Genomic DNA, 16,880 nt, shown 5'->3' on the forward strand with positions numbered 1-16,880 from the left:
ACATGCAATATAATGCTACATACAATCCACTGTGAACTACAGTCTTCCCAGAAACATTTTGTGAACCTATATCACTCACTCACCCTCTCTCTCTCACACACACATACACACACACACACAGCTTAACAGAATTTTGTGAATCTCACTTACTGGAGGCCTCATATACCTTGAATGTGTTCTCTAAAGCAGGGTTTCCATATGAAGTAAAAAACAGATAAAAATGTAAATAAATTCTTAGCCCTACCCAAGTACAGCGGAACCTTGGTTGTCGAATTCATTCCTAAAGGCTGTTCGGAAACCGATTTGTTTGAAAACTGAAGCCATTTTCCAATAAGAATTAATGTAAAATGGATTAATCCGTTCCTGAATCCGAGATGATTGCTTATTTAAACCTTTATAACAGTACTTCATGCATAAAATTGTATACAAAAATAATGAAATTGCATAAAATCTTACACAAAAAGAATAAATGCAATAAACAGATAAAATATAGACGAAAATTTAACTTCACTTTACCGGTAGAGGAGAGTTGATGGCGTAAGTGGAAGGTGATGATGAAGGGGAGTCCCCTTCTATTAGGGAACTGTCCTAGGTTTTTTACTTTTTCTCTTTTCTGTCTCTTGGCACCACTCGACTCTGCTTGAGAACAAACTGGGCCTCTGTCTCACTAAAAACCTGTCCAATGAGATTGTTTTTGCCTGCATTTTAAAATGTTTCTGAAGTGAGACATGGCATTGTCATTGAAAAAGTTCATGATGCAGTTTGCTACAGCTTTGTCAGGGTGATATCTTTCCACAAAACTTTGCACCTCACCCCATTCTGCACACATTTCATTGATCAATGAACTAGGAACATCCTCCCTTCCTTCCTCTATCTCTGAAGACATTTCCTCCACCACCACCATCTTTTGCTGCTGCTTAACAAACTGGGCCTCTGTCTCACTAAAAACCTGTCCAATGAGATTGTTTTTGCCTGCATTTTAAAATGTTTCTGAAGTGAGACATGGCATTGTCATTGAAAAAGTTCATGATGCAGTTTGCTACAGCTTTGTCAGGGTGATATCTTTCCACAAAACTTTGCACCTCACCCCATTCTGCACACATTTCATTGATCAATGAACTAGGAACATCCTCCCTTCCTTCCTCTATCTCTGAAGACATTTCCTCCACCACCACCATCTTTTGCTGCTGCTTCTGAAGGTGTTCCAGTTCTTCTGCGGTGAACTTATTCCTGTGGTCCTCCACATCAGCATCGTCAACTTCCAAGCCTATGCTTTTGCCTGGAGAAACAATCTCTGTCTCTACACCAGGGGTTGCCAAAGTCATTTGCCCGTCGACCCCTTCAATCATTTCTTGACTTTTTATCAACCCCTCTATATTTTACTATTACGTAATTATAATAGAGCAAAAAAAGAAGCTTATGTGAGTTTTTTAGATTGTTTATTTTATAGTTACAGTGTTTATTGTATGTATAATATAGTATATATTATTATATTACTATCACTAGTAATATCACTGGTATTACTAGTGATATTAATAAACTACTGATATTACTACCAGCGCTGCTCAACTCTTCAATATAGAGAAGTTTAGTTCGTGAATGAATAACGATTGAATTATAATATGTATGTTGATGAATTTTAGAACATTAATGCTCACTTGTATGTCGATGCGCAAAAATGAGACTGGGATCGAATACTTGTAAGTATCAGTAAATAAGAACCACCGTGTTGCAATCTCGCTCCCGCTGCGCTGGCTGGCAGGAACCACCAACATCCGTTTATTGGTAAATACGTCATTTTGGCCTACTTGATTGGCCTCCGTAACTATTTTCATGACCTTACTCCATCTTATAGGTCCTATTCATGGACCTATAAGATGGAGGTACTGTTCACATAATTGCATTGTCATTACCTCCATGTCTTTTGTCACGGAGGTAATCCAAGTTAACCGAATTAAATATTACCCATACAATGATGTCTTATATTTTTCTGTCAACCCCTGAGTCCGAATCGACCTCTAACAATGTCATATTGACCCCTTTGGTGACCACTGCTCTACACAGTGTAGCAGACACAATCTCTGTCTACTACACAGTATGGCCACAATTTCCTCCAGGCCGAGTTTTTGGTCCTGTAAGTCACTTGCACAAAGGCTTTGTCAAGGATACTTAAGCGATGGAGGATGTTGAAGTGATTTTTCCACAGAATTCCCGGAGTGTTAATTCTGTGTCAGAGGTCACTTCAAAACACCTTTGAAACAGTGCTTTGGTTCAGAGTTTCGTAAATTTCGAAATGACCTGCTGGTTGCATTTGCCTGTTCAGAAACCAGTGCGTTTTTTGTTTGGAAAATATGTTTCAGAACCAATTTGTTCAAGATGAGAGTTGTTCGACAACCGAGGTTACACTGTACTTATGTACCATAGGTATACAACTTTCTTGGATGCAGTCAAAAAAAACCCTACCTCTGAGATGTATGCAGGGCATGGCACATTTCTTTCCTTCTTGTTATACTGTCCTTGCAACCATACTGTTTTTCTTTTTGCAATAGAACAGTTATTGCATAGTTTTAGTTCAGGAGGAATTGCTATCTGATCGCTGCAACTGTTTTTCTAGCCAGTTTGCTCTTGTAGGATGAACATTTCTGCCACCACTATAGAATACCAACTAATTCACCTTCGGTTGTAAAGCCTTATGAAGGATCCTCTCATCCAAATGAGATTTGAAGCTAAATCTTTCTGCTGCATGGCTATTACTGAAGGAGCTATATAGTCTGAGATGGTTGTCATTAAGGCAGGAATGCATTCAAAATTTCTCTTATTCATAAAAAAAAAAAAAAAAAAAAAAAAAAAAAAAAAAAAAAAAAAAAAATTAGATGTTCTTTTATATAATCCACCATACTTTGAATTTGTCAGATCCTGAATTGCAGGTCACTTACCTATCTCTTTTCCTTGTTCTGCCATCATTTCATACGAGGAATGTTTATTTATTTATTTATTTTGTTTGTTTATGTTTATTTTATGTGAAATCCTACCTAGAGACCAAACATGAAACTTTTCCAGCTACTTCAGACCTTCAAGGATTTGCTTAGTTCACTATAGGAATCATCTAATTAGAATCTGCAGTTGATGCTCACCATAGCAAATCCATAGTAAAATGGTCTGTTATGGTGCAAGATTCACTAGAATAAAGATGATGGGGGGGGGGTATTTCTTCCTTCTTGGATGAGTTGCTGGGAAATAAATTCTCAGAAGTATGGTGGCTTTCAATGTGTGATCAAGCAAGCCTTTTCCTGTAACAAAAACTTTCAGTGGGCATCTTAAGAATTTACTCCCAACTATATTGCAGTTTCAGCGCATGGAGTTATGCCTAATGACAATTTGCATGTGGTTTTTAAACTTTTTTTTTATTGCAAACTGCTCATAAAAAGGTGGCAAAAACTATCCAACATTTTAGTGCTACATGGTAATGCACATGATAATGGAAATTGTCTGTCCACCACTGAAAGACTATGTACAAACATCCATGCTGCAGTGAAATTCTAACCTGCTTGATACAGTGTAAACAACACTAAAAAATACATTCCCAATCATTATTATGGCAAGTCTGGACTGGCAGACTACAACTTTACACCCCCCCCCTTTCACAAAGGATTAGATGGAAGAAAACCAACATGCTATACAGAAGTCATTGCAGGTGAGAAAGATTATTTTAGAGTCACCCATGGCTATGAGGTATTCTCCTAACCTGAACAAGTATGGTTGCATTAATTTACCCCCAAATCTGGGAGTCTTATGTTAAGATCAACTAGCTGTAAAACTTTTTTTTAACCCCTTAACATACAAAGACGTCTGTGACACGTCTTTTGTTTATTGCACCAAAACCGATTTTGAATTTTGGTTTCACATATAAATACAACCGAATATAGACGCTAGACAATCTTGTGACTATTTCCTTTCAGCCGAGAAAAGTTGCCAATGGCGTGTATCGGCTATTTCGTTTGCACAAATTCATCATTATTTTTCAAATAATGATGAATTTGATCCAGCAAATCACCCTCGCCCAAAACATTGGCAGAAAAACGACCGCTTTCTGATTTTTAATTGGTACGTTAAGGAGTTAACAACCTTACGGGATGCCAAATTAGGACTTCAGATCTTCTCTCCATTACAATTTAAATTCTTTCAATTATTCAATGCCACATGTAAATTGTAACGTGGTTTTGGGATCTGAAGATACTAGTTTGAAATTTAGCAAAACATAAGCCAGGTAATAAACATTTGATTCTTTAGAGAAACTTGTGACATTAAGATTATAATATACAGACACGTTTACACAAGAATATTATATTTTAAAATATGACATTCTTGTGTAAACATGTCTATATATTATAGTTAATAAACATCTTTTTTATAATTTAGTTCGTTTGATGCTGTAATACTGTTAATACAAATAATGTTCAATACCAGAGCTTATCTATTATATTAATAATAAAGTTTATTAAAAAGTCAGATATTTCTCTTATTTTTGATACACATAAACACATTATGTACCATGTCAAAGGTACAATTGTTAATTGATGCTGTCATGGTAAACTAATGTTTGCTGAACATTTAAATTATTCTGACTTGGGGGGGGGGGGGGGGGGCTTTCCTTCCCTTAAACCAGAAATTTTCTAATGAATGCCAGTCAAACTCATGGAGTCAAGGATCATGGAAATAATTTGTTACAAAAAAAGCTTTGGAATAGCACTAACGCTATTGGTCCAGGTTTTTTCAATTTGTTACAGTAAGATATGCAGAAAGTTGGAGTCCATAACTTTTATAGTAGTAAATCAAGAGAGGGAAAATGAACTTCTATTTGTGTTAATTTATATAAGAAATAAGTTCCTGCTTAACTGGAAACTGATATTTTCCTCTTGCTAGAATACAAAAACATAAGAAATTTACTTTAAAAAAAAAGATTTCAAAACTACTTGAAATTAAAGTATAAGCATCAAATATAATTTTAGAAACTAACCTCCATAGGATAAATCACAGTTTGGGATAAACCACCAGCAAAAGATCCAGCAAGAAACCTTTCATAAATTGTTAGCTCTTTATCCCGACTACCTCGAATTATCCTTTTTGCCTATTCAGCAAAAATTAAAAACTATGTTATGGTCTAATATTTTTCCACAAAAAAAAAGTAATAAATGCAAAAACTGTGAACACTGTTAAATTTCTAATTTAAAATTACAAACAAATTATTTGGAGCCTGTGTAGCTCAGTGGATGTGGCGTTTGCACACCACGGCGCTTGACCGCACGAAGGAAGACTTGGTTTCGAATCTAGTCAGTGACTAGAGGAAATTTTTCTAAGCCTTTTTCACCGGTTCCCGAGTTAGTCGATCTCTGGCATGAGCAAGCGGGTTTTTCCTCCCGGAAACTCAGGTTTTTCATCCTGTAAACTCAAGAAAATCGACTGTAGAACCCACATTATTTCAGACATTAAATATATTGTGTTACGGTTAGGGACCACAAGATGGCGGCACATTTGAGCCATCTCTCTTCACTGTGTACCACTTAATTAGTGATAGCCTTGGGCCATCTATCTCTGATTGGTACCAGTGGAGATTGAAACTGCCCACTCAGTCTCCAAAAGTTAGATAGGGCTAAATGGCCTCGCCTACTCCCCGTATACGGGAATAAAAAGGCGTTAGCTGATTTTATTTTTTTTATTTTTTTTTATTTAGTGCATATGAAAATCTAAATTGTCTTAATTTTTCAAGTATTCCCATATTACTTTTGCTAAAAATAGCATCAATACCAAAAAACACTACAATTTGATTTTTTCACAAAACAAAACTTTTGGATGAATTTAAATTGACCTTTATCTTTCTTTTTTTAATTAAATTATTCAGCATAACTCAAAGTTGCTAAAAATTGAGCAAAACCAATTAATTCTTGAACTGATTACACTATAAATTATGCATTTGAATTTGATGGCAAGCAAGTTTATGTACTGTCATAATCAGTATGATCTTAATAAAGCTGTCTACATAAAGGAAGCATAGAAATGGTTGTGCCAAGAGGACTTCATCTACAGAAAGTATATTTGTAAAAATTACAACTGGGAAATCTGTGATGCACTAAGAAGACTGGAAAAAATAAGTAAGGTTTCTCAATGCTAGCATTTTTTTTTTTAATTTTAAAAAAACAAGCTTTGCTTGTTACAAATACAGTAATCCCTCGATTAGTGCGCCTATATAATGTACATCTTTAAAAAAAAAAATGCTAACTATTTTAAAAAATCACTCACCAGAATGAAATAATTTAGTTCTGATTTAAAACATTTTATAAAGTTATTTTTAATGTCATACTACACTATGTTCCAAATTTTTACCACCAAAATTTATGTCGTCTGCTATAGTACGCACACGGATTCGAGACCCTTCGACACATGTCACAAAAAAGGAGAATCCATTCCGATAATATGGTAATCAATCCGTCTTCTGGGATGAGTTGTTTATTATTACATGTTGGAAAATTAACTTCTCTTTTATGATCATTGTAATTTTTAAAGTGGTAACTATTTTGCTTGTATAACAGTTGGGAAATTTTATCTATAAAGCACGTTATTTCGCGTGTTGGCGACCAATTCGTATGTCCTTCATTTCTTTCTCCCCTTCAATGATAATGTCCAAGAGTTAATTAAATCTCATTCTGAAGAATTGAGCGATTCCGACCTGCTAAATTTAGATGCACAGCAGGAAGATCCTGAAGAATATGAAGAAAATTTAACTACTGATAGTGAGCCAAAAGAGATTTCACAGAAACAATTTGAAAATAGTTTTCGTACAATCGAAGTTTTTAAGCAGCAATGCTTAGAGGCTGACTCTGATGAAGAGAGAAGCAGTAACATTTGCAAAAGAGTAGAAGAGGCAATAGGGCCATACCGTCGGTTGTATGAAAAAAAAAGAAACAGAATGCCCGCCAAACTACGTGAGCTCAATTCTTTGTTAAGAAGTAGAACAATAAAATTTATATTCTGAATATGTTTTATTGTCTTTCAGCTTCATGGTTTTCCTTTAACTAGGCCCTGAGACATGCCTTAATTCTTTTATAAAAAAAAATAAGGTTCAAAAAAGAAATTTGAGGAACAAATTATACTTTTTCCCATAGGTTATTATATTCGATTAGTGCGTTTTCGATTAATGCACCTGTTTGCAAGAACACATTAGGTGCACTAATCGAGGGATTGCTGTATAGTCTACTCTCACTACAGCACACTTATATGGACCATAGGGATAGTTTGTTATTGTGAACAGTTTACTATAGTGAATTTTGTTAAGCACAGCAACATACTTATGGAGGCAACATATTTTTGATAGTTTGCTACGGTGAACATTGATTATAACATGGTGTTTATTCATCCCAATAAGGGTGGACTTTTGCTTAATTATTTGAAAAGCATAAAAGGTATGACAAGTCATACCAATTTTTTTTTTTTTTTTTTTTTTTTTTTTTTTTTTTTTTTTTTAACAGTGCTCAGTAACAGATTTGACAACTTGCAGAAAGGAGACATACCAACTTTAGTTGAAGTCTTCTTACTGGATTTATCCTGTGGTATTCTCTATTCAAACAAACGACAGCCAACTCCATAAACCACGTGACTAATGTGTACTCAAGGCACACTCCCTTCCCCATCCCACCCCAACATTCGAATAATCAGAGATAGATACAGAATTATGAAATTTCAGAACAGAAAAGTAATACCTTACAATATGCGTGGGAAGGAGAATCATAGGAAAGGTTTTTGAAAATCAAAAAGAAAGTGTAGAACTGGAGAAAATATTACTCCAGAAAAAAGCTAAAAAGGTGAAAAAAAGTGATTTTTTTTTTTACATTATTAAATTATGTAAAAAGTGATAGAACAATTGCAGAAAATTCAAAATGTGAAGAAGCAGCTGAAGTAGATGACATTTTATCTCAAAATGTGACCGAATGAAAGTGAAGGACCACACAACATAGTTCAGATGGCTGAATCCTAGATGAACTGGAGTGGAAATCAATTTATAAAAAAGAAATAGAACTAAATGAGAATTAGAGGAATTTCCTATTGTATTCCAGCAAATGATTTAGCATACTTGAGAAAATACTAAGAGCAAAACTGTTGAAGGAAAAAATTGGTAAAGAACTGGCTGGATTTAGGGCAAATAACACTAAGATTTTTAATTTGAAAAAGAATGAAAGTCAAGAGCATATAAGTTTATGATGAATTTTGTTGATCTCAAAAACATAAGATGACAAAGGGGAAACTATTCAAGACTATTGTAAATTTAAACAGAATTCATCATCATCACTGCTTTGCCTAATGAAGGAAACAAGCTGCTTTTATTGGAATTTACTGAAGCAGTTCCGTTTAATAGGATGGATGGATCTTTAACCTCATACTTGAACCTAATACATGCTTAGAGCTAATTCTCACTCTCTCTTTTGTATATCTATGATCTTCAGCTAAAATGCAATTCCTAATTCAATTTCCTTGATGACATTATACTGCAGTCCTCTTTCCTCATATGGCAAACCATGAGCTATACTAATCAACAAAACTTCTAGAAATTTAAAATCTGATCTCCAAACCATTTCTTCAATGGAGTTCTGATAACTGTTCATTGCTTTTTTTTTTTTCTTGTAGATAAACTTATATATTGTTTATACATGATTAAAATTTTTCAGGAAATGACAACATACACTAAAATATTAATTAAAAAACTTTAATCAATATTTCAGAAATGTTACATTGCCATCTTCTGGGAACAAAACTATGATATGTGCATGCAGGCACTAACAATGAGCAAATGAGGCTGAAGGCAACTGGCATTGAAATCCTAAAGGTCCCCCCCCCCCCCCCACACACACACACCCCAGTAGGCTAAATTGGATTGTCTTGGCTGTTGGGGTGAGGTTCTTAGGATGCAAGCTTCCCACATTTGGGGCAGTTTCATGCACCTGAAAGATAAAATGAAGAGAATGAGATGAGCAGGAGAGCTTTGGTGAAAAATGGCAATTATGTGGAATCTTTTACGAAAAAGAAAAAGCTGAGCTAGATTAACTAGAAACTTCTCACAAATTGCAGAAGATTGAGTGCACAGAGACATTGACAAGTACATCATGAAACCAAGTTTTCTTGTTGCACAACTTAAAGATTTGACACTGTCAGAATTCAAAGAGCTAAAGTGAAAAAGTTAACGATTTTGCTTGAAATGAATATTTTAAAAGATTCTAAGCATGGAATGTGAAAGGACACAAGAGTTGCTGGTAGAAGCAAGAAATAAATAAATAATATAATAATTTACAATAATTTAAGAGTCAGAAAAGTAAACTTAAATCTCCATGATACAATGATCGCCAACCAATTAAGGTTGAGCAGAAGGAATGGTACACAATTTACAGGAGTAATACATGACATAGATTGCACTTGAATGGATTTTGAAGTTAGGTAGCTGTAGAAATTGTTCAGTGAGAGAACGAAGCACAACAGCATGTGTGCACAAATTACCCTTAAGGTGAATTCAAGAATAAGATGAAGAATACTGAATGCAACTTCTTAGATCTCAAATATGAATGGAACAGTTGTTAAAAGTTGTAACAGTAACTGTATCCAAGAAGATGATATTGCAATTCATGTATGCTAATATCCAGAAGTATCACAAGGGATGAAGAGTTTTGGGCAGTGATTAGATTTTATTTTCAGGGAGAAGAGAGAGTAAATGAGACTGTTATGGAACATAAGTGGGAACAAAAGGCATGGATAAATAGTGGATAATGATGACATTATGGTGGAGATAAATCAAAGAGAAGGCAAGTGATGCCAGATGGCTCTATATAGTACAGAGTCATGTGGTGAAATCCCAATACATCACTAAAATTCAGAAACTAATTTCTACAGGCTCCTGTAGTATACATAAATCAGTATATACATAAATGACTCAAAATAAAAGTACAAGATGCTATTAAAAGGAACTGTATTAAGTTACCTGTTCATAAGCCATAAATTTTAGGGCACTTTCTGGTGCTATTTTTAAAACATTAATACCATTTCCTCTCCACATTGATTTTATTCCTCCTTCTTTCAGCATATGTTGAAGACAAGGTGAAATCCCACAAAATTCCGTGCTTCTTACCTGTATTAGGCAAAATATATTTATTAATACTATGAGTCACTTAAAAATGAAAGTTAACATACCTCCACAATCTAATAAAAATTCAAATCTCCACAAATGAAAATTTTGCACCACTTCAGGAAAAAAAACACTGCGCTTTCACTAAAATATTTCACTTTCAAAATTTATTAATAAAAAATATGCAAATATACAAGACATAAAAAAGTATTTTGAATTTCATCATCTTTTATTAAAGTACATCATCAATACTGAACTGCAATGAGGGGAAACAAGTTGATCTCTAGCAGATAAGGGTAGAAAGCCTGCTATGGGTTTGAAAACTGTACAATTAAAATTTTATTTCTGAATATTTTTTCTGAGTTACCAAAAACAGAGAACAGTAATATATTACTATTTAACACAAGACTTTTGACCGATGAGTATAACTAGAAAAAAAACAGCATTTTAATTGTTTTAAATAGCTACCATGATTAATAAACGTACTAGTTTTGCCACTAAATCTTGTGGCTTCTTCTGGATAAACAAAAATATGCGAAATCGACAATCTAAAACATTACTAAACAAAGCTATGTAGGATTACAATACAATAATACCATTACAATATAAATCGCAAAGAACATGGGGAAGCAGCATTTTGAGGTCATTGTAGGTTGGTGTGTGTGTGGGGGGGTAGGTATTTGTTATGGTAGATATTTTTAGGTTCAGCTGGGGGGGGGGGGGTATCTGGTAATAACAGAGTGATGGTTCACTTAGCTAGTACTTTTATACATGCTAAGGAGAGGTGTTGCAATGGGAATAATATGAATGCATCTGCTTGCATGACCTTGATCCAAGAATACTAATTGATCTTCCAAGATTCTTAATTAATTTTGCAGAAATTTGGATTAAGCACATATTTCTCAAACTTGCTAAGCTTCCACAGAACATACTAAGGTCATGAATATCCATTTCAAAGAAGAAATCTTCAGAAGGAAGATACAGACATACCAGCATCAATGAATTTCTCCACCAACAAGTTCTCAAAGATGCATAAGGCAATACACTGCAATGTCTGATAATGCACTTTTCAGGACACTCACTATAACAAAACTTACAACCAATTACTGAGAAGTCATTAACAGCATTAGCACCCTTCAAAGGAAAATTTACTACAGCAAACTTCTACAAACTACTCCTTAGGTCCCTAGTCACTGCAATGAAAGTTTAATGTCTCACTGTTCCACTGGCTCATATAACTGGTAAAGACTACCAAATAAAATAAAAAAAATCTAATAAACCAGGATTTATTCAACGACTAAAATGAACAGCTTTAAAGTTAACTGAATTACATATTTAAAGAAAATTTTAAAGCAGAGCTAAAATAAACATTTTTTTAAAAATTCTGAAATTATAGAATTAATCTCCATAACTTGGTCATTAATTTTTGGAAAGAACTGCATTTTTAGATTGTCCAGGATGCCAAAGCACTTTATAAGGTCATTTCAACTGAAGTCAGTACCACATAGAGGTAGCAGGAATTTCTCCTGAAAACTTTTTCATCCTGCAAGATAGACAAAACCAGCCAAAAGAACATATGCAGATGTATAACCTTTGCAGATAGAATTAATGGTTATCACAATATTAATACTAGGTAGGTGTGAAAGGCAACAAGCCTAACATAAAAATCCAGTTACAAAGTGAAATATGATTATATTTACAGATTTGCAACTTTGTTTTTTTTTTTGTACTGTTGAATGGGCTTTTTATTGCAGTAATGAACAGAACCTAATGAAATATAATAACCAAGTTGCACTATATCAATATCTGGTAGCTTCAAGATTACTAGTATAAAAAATTAGCATAAAATGCAACAAGCTATTAACAATGTAAACTTCAGAAAATCAAAGTACCATATTGTAAATGTTTACAACATGAGTAATTTTTTTTTTTTCTAATCACTTTTTGGCGATTGTTAGAATAGTCAATTTCCTTCTGATGTCATACAAATCTAGCTTCTATATTCCTATTTAATATTCCATGAGTGAATAACATGTGATGTGAATATTCAAAATATTCACATGTGAAGTACATGTGAATATTTTGAATATGTTTGATGAAGTTGAAATTAACAGATAATACAATATTGTTATAAGCCAAGGAACATAGAATACTGATTGTAAAATGAATAGGTAAATTGGTTGGGCATATAAAAAGGTAACCCTAATGGGAGATTTTAATTTCATGAATGTGGATGGATGGAGATGGTAAATGGGAACAAAGAAATTTGATAAATTTCTGAGGGATAACTAAGTATTATGTGATGGAAGCATCTTGATATTTTAGAGTGTTGAATTTGGTGATATCCTACCAGTGTTGAGTTAACACTGCCACCAGTTGAGTGATCATTAGGCATTGGTTTGAGAAGTGGTGAAACAAAGTTAGTGTTAAAAATGGATATGACAATCAAGGAAAAGAAGAAGGAGTAGCCATAGTATTCAACACAAAATCTTCTAATCTTCTTGAATGGCAGTCAGTCTCAAGTAGAGTAATGTGGGCAAATATGAGAATGGGGAACTGAACAATGAGACTTATTTGAGCCTATGGTCCCACAGAAGGTTCTACTAAGGTAGAAGTGGAGGAATTTTTTGAGGCTTTAGAAAAAGCAACTGACACAATGAAAAAGGAAAAGATGGTCCTTGTTGGGGATCTAAATAGCAGAGTAGGAAATGATTGTCAGACATAAAAATGGTTTGGAAAAATTTGGAGAAAAGAGAAAAGCTAATAATAATGACAAATACCTGTTGGATTTCTGCTCAGGACATGAACTGGATATTACTAATACCATGTTCCAACATAAAGATGTACACAAATTCACATGGAGAGAAGAGACAAGGAATAAGAAAAGTCTCATTGACTATGTTATTGTTGATAGTGATGTTTTCTCCCTGGTGCAGGACACCAGGGTGTACAGAGGATTTGAAATTGGAAGTGATCACTATTTGGTCTTGAGCAGGATAAAATTGAATTTCATATTGAAAAGAATAACATGTAAGAAAGTTTTAAAGCGAATAAAAGTTGAGCAGCTCTCAGATGTGAACTGTAGACTAAAATACAAAGATTATTGAAGAAAAAATGAAAGAGTTTGAGAACAGGAATCAAACTTGGAGATTCAGTGGCAAGCCTTGAAGAAAGCCCTGACTGATTCAGCTAGAAGGCATGTGGTGAAGTTGTCTCCCAGGATAGAAAAATCAGAACTCCATGGTGAACACAGGAAGTTAGAGGTAGTGAAGGAAAAGAAGAAAGCATATCAAAAGTTCCTGGCAAATAAGTCAGCTTGTGCTCTTAGAGAATACAGAGACAAATGCAAGAATGCTAAACACTGTGTAAAACTAGCTAAACAAAAGTCATGGGAGGACTTTTGCAAGAATATAGAAAATAAATATCAAGAAGGTGGCAAAATATTCTGGAGGTTATTGAAACTTAGGAATGGAAGAAAGATTGCTGTAAAAGGAGTTAGAGATGATAAAGGTAACATGAAAACAGGAGATAAAGATATCCTTGAAGTATGGAGTAATTATTTTGAAAAACTGCTAAATGAAACATGCAGTGATGACAGCACAGTGGTAAAAAACACTGACCAGGCATGCAGTCAGGAATACATATCCATACTTGAAGTAGAAAAAGCCATCAAAGGCTTGGAATGTGGAAAGGCAGCAGGAGTAGAAGATATTCACCAGAAATGCTGAAGTATGGTGGTATAAAAGTCTTACAGTGGCTGCACTGCATAGTTCAGAAAGCCTGGACAGAGGGACAAATTCCTGATGATTAGAGTAGTTCTCATAGTACCCATATATAAAAAGGGAAATAAAACTGAATGCGAGAATTACAGAGGTATTTCCCTACGGAGTGTTTTCCTTGTAAGATCTATGCAAGTATATTTGAGAAACGGTTGAGAAGAATTGTGGAAGAAAAGCTCGGTGAAGAACAAGCTGGATATTGGCCAAATAGAGGCTATCAAGATCAGATCTTCACTTTACGACAAATAGTCGAGAAAGCATGGGAATATAACAAAGATCTGTATTTAAGTTTTGTCGATTTGGAAAAGGCATATGGCAGGGTGCCAAGAGAGAAGCTATTCAATACGCTGCAGTTATATGGCGTCAATGGGGCATTATATCAAGCAATACTTAGTCTTTATTTGAGTTGTAAGTCAGCAGTTAGAACTGAAGGAAGTACAGGACGATGGTTTAATGTTAAATCTGGTGTGAGACAAGGATGTACATTATCTCCTCTGTTATTCATTACCTATATGGATCACATTATGAAGGAAAGTGGTATTAAACATGATATCAAAATTGGAGATGTTGATGTTTGCTCTTTGCTTTATGCGGATGATGTTATACTTCTAAATAAATCCGCTACAAGTCTACAAGATTCTCTGACTAAATTGAATAACTGTTGTAATTGATATGGTATGAAGGTCAGCAATAAAAAGACAAAGACAATGAAAATAGGCAGGATCATTGAAAATGTCAACTGTGTGTTGTGAATGGAGACCTGTGGAACAAGTAAAACATTTCAACTACTTAAGCACGATTTTTAGTGAAGATGGTAAATTAAATATAGAAATAGACAACAGAATCACAAAGCTGGTATGGTGGGAAGGCAATTGAATAAATTAATATGGAATAAGAGAGAAATTAGTCAGAACACTAAATTAGCTGTATACAGGACAGTGTTCAAACCAGTTTTAACTTATGGATCTGAGAGCTGGGTCAGAAGTAAAACACTTTAGACCAAAGACTAGAGACCGCAGATATGAGAGTCCTGAGAAAGATTATAGGTGTGAACAGATGGCATCAATGGCAATATCATATTAAAAATGAGGATATTAGGAAAGAACTTGACGTTGTCGGCATCCAGGAATGTGTTAGCAGAGCTAATCTCAGGTGGTATGGTCACTTAAACAAGAATGGGGGAAGAAAGATTAGCAAAACAAGTGTTCTGTGCCAGGTTGGCAACAAAACGACCCAGAGGAAGACCAAGATATAGGTGGATTGATACGGTACAAAGTGCCTTAGACGATAGAAATATAAGATCTGATAATGTTGGAGTCTTGACAAGTAACAGACTGATTTGGAGGAAAATTGTAGATAGGAAGTTAGTAATGATGTAATTTTTGTCATGTAGTACTATCATATCCTGTACACCCCTTGAGGGTACATGGCAGGAATTTGATGATGATGATGATGATACATATATGGTGGGGTAATTATGAGGTTCTGTGATCAAAACATTGAGTTGACAAGCTGTGCAAAAAAAGGATGTTGATAGTGCATGAGACTGATAGGGGAGTATTTGACACATGAAATGCATAACAGCATACCAAGAGCATATTAAGTAAATAAATAGAGGAGTGAAATGGATGAATAGCAAAATCAAGCAAGCAGTATTGGAAAATAAGTTACTGAGGAGACACAAGACAATTAGTGGAGATGAGATGCATGAGGTGTATATAGTGCATGCCAGAAAGGTGACAAACATCGTAAAGGAGAGAAAATGCAGCGTAAGAGGAGACTGGTCAGTCAGGCAGGTATAATCCAAGGGAATTCTCAAATTTTTTGCAAGTAAGAGGAAAAATAATTATGGCAGGGTTTAGGCATTTCGTATGTATATATCACACTGGTATAAAATGCTATGCAACATGTAGAAGGGAGACAAATACTAGAAGAATAAGAAGTGAAAGAATCTACTGTATCAAGTATTGATTTGGTTTGATGTTGGTGTGGAAATATGTGATACATCACCATTTACTTTTAGACTCATTAAATAACCTGACCTGGTTATTTAATGAGTCTTACAGTGGAGAAAGTTTCTAAAGAAGGCAAAATAGCACTACTCCAAACATGGTTCTGGGGACAGAAGTTTCTAATTATAGGCAAATCTATATACCTGTAGTTGGATAGTATGGGAGAGGCTTCTTAGGAATAGAATACAAAAGTGGGATGATGAATATAAGATTCTTTATGATGATCAGCATGGGTTTATCTTGTTTTAGCAGTCTGTTTGCATTTTATAACAAAGTGAAAAATGTTTTGAATAAGGAAAATTCACATACAGTGATATTCTTGGACTTTGCAATATATAATTTGATCAACTGATAGATTACCTCTTGAGAGGTGCAAAGGATTGGAATGGATAATAGATTGGTGAGATGAATTGGAGATTAGCTCTCTGAATGATACCAGTAAATTTTGTATGATGGAACAATATAAAAAAAAAGTAACTAGTGGTGTGCTCCATGATTCTGTTCTTGAGCACCTGCTGTTTAACTTATTGGTTAATTTTGTCTTATGTGGACTGACTGAGCACACCAGATGTTTGCTGATGATGCAAAGTTTGTGAGAATTTTAAGGAACACTGGTGATGTTAATTCTCTTCAAGATTTGAATACACTTAAATTGAACAAATGAGTGGGGCTCTAGTTTTAATAAGTGCACACTATTGGAATATATTTTGGAGTGCTGAGAGATCTAAAACTTGTAATGTATTGATGGAACTGTTTCAGGAAATGGATGAGATTCAAGATATAAGAAGTGATGGCTGACAGTGGACTGAAGTTTAGAGGACACAAGTGTTGAAGAGAGCATCGCATTGCTGTTATAATAAGGAGTACACTGTCATGTAGAGACAAGGTGATTGTGCACTGGTAAGACCACTTGGGTTACTGTACTTA

The 16,880-nt window shown here is 34.6% G+C and overlaps 1 protein-coding gene across 3 annotated transcripts in view; it reads right to left on the bottom strand.

Annotated features, from left to right (window-relative positions):
* The window catches only part of LOC150104087 (mitochondrial adenyl nucleotide antiporter SCaMC-like), a 73,604-nt gene that overhangs the window by 16,991 nt on the left and 39,733 nt on the right, over positions 1-16,880 (bottom strand). For all 3 annotated transcript variants that reach the window (XM_090396750.1, XM_090396749.1, XM_090396748.1), the window contains exons 6-7: positions 10,019-10,165; positions 5,018-5,128 (exon numbers count right to left, since the gene is read on the bottom strand). In XM_090396750.1, coding sequence (XP_090252876.1) covers positions 5,018-5,128; positions 10,019-10,165 — 258 coding nt within the window. The remainder of the gene's footprint in view (positions 1-5,017; positions 5,129-10,018; positions 10,166-16,880) is intronic.

The sequence above is a fragment of the Typopeltis vanoorti genome, chromosome 8, assembly GCF_054136105.1.
Source record: "Typopeltis vanoorti isolate ZY-2024b chromosome 8, IOZ_Tvanoo_1.0, whole genome shotgun sequence".
NCBI lineage: Eukaryota > Metazoa > Arthropoda > Arachnida > Uropygi > Thelyphonidae > Typopeltis > Typopeltis vanoorti.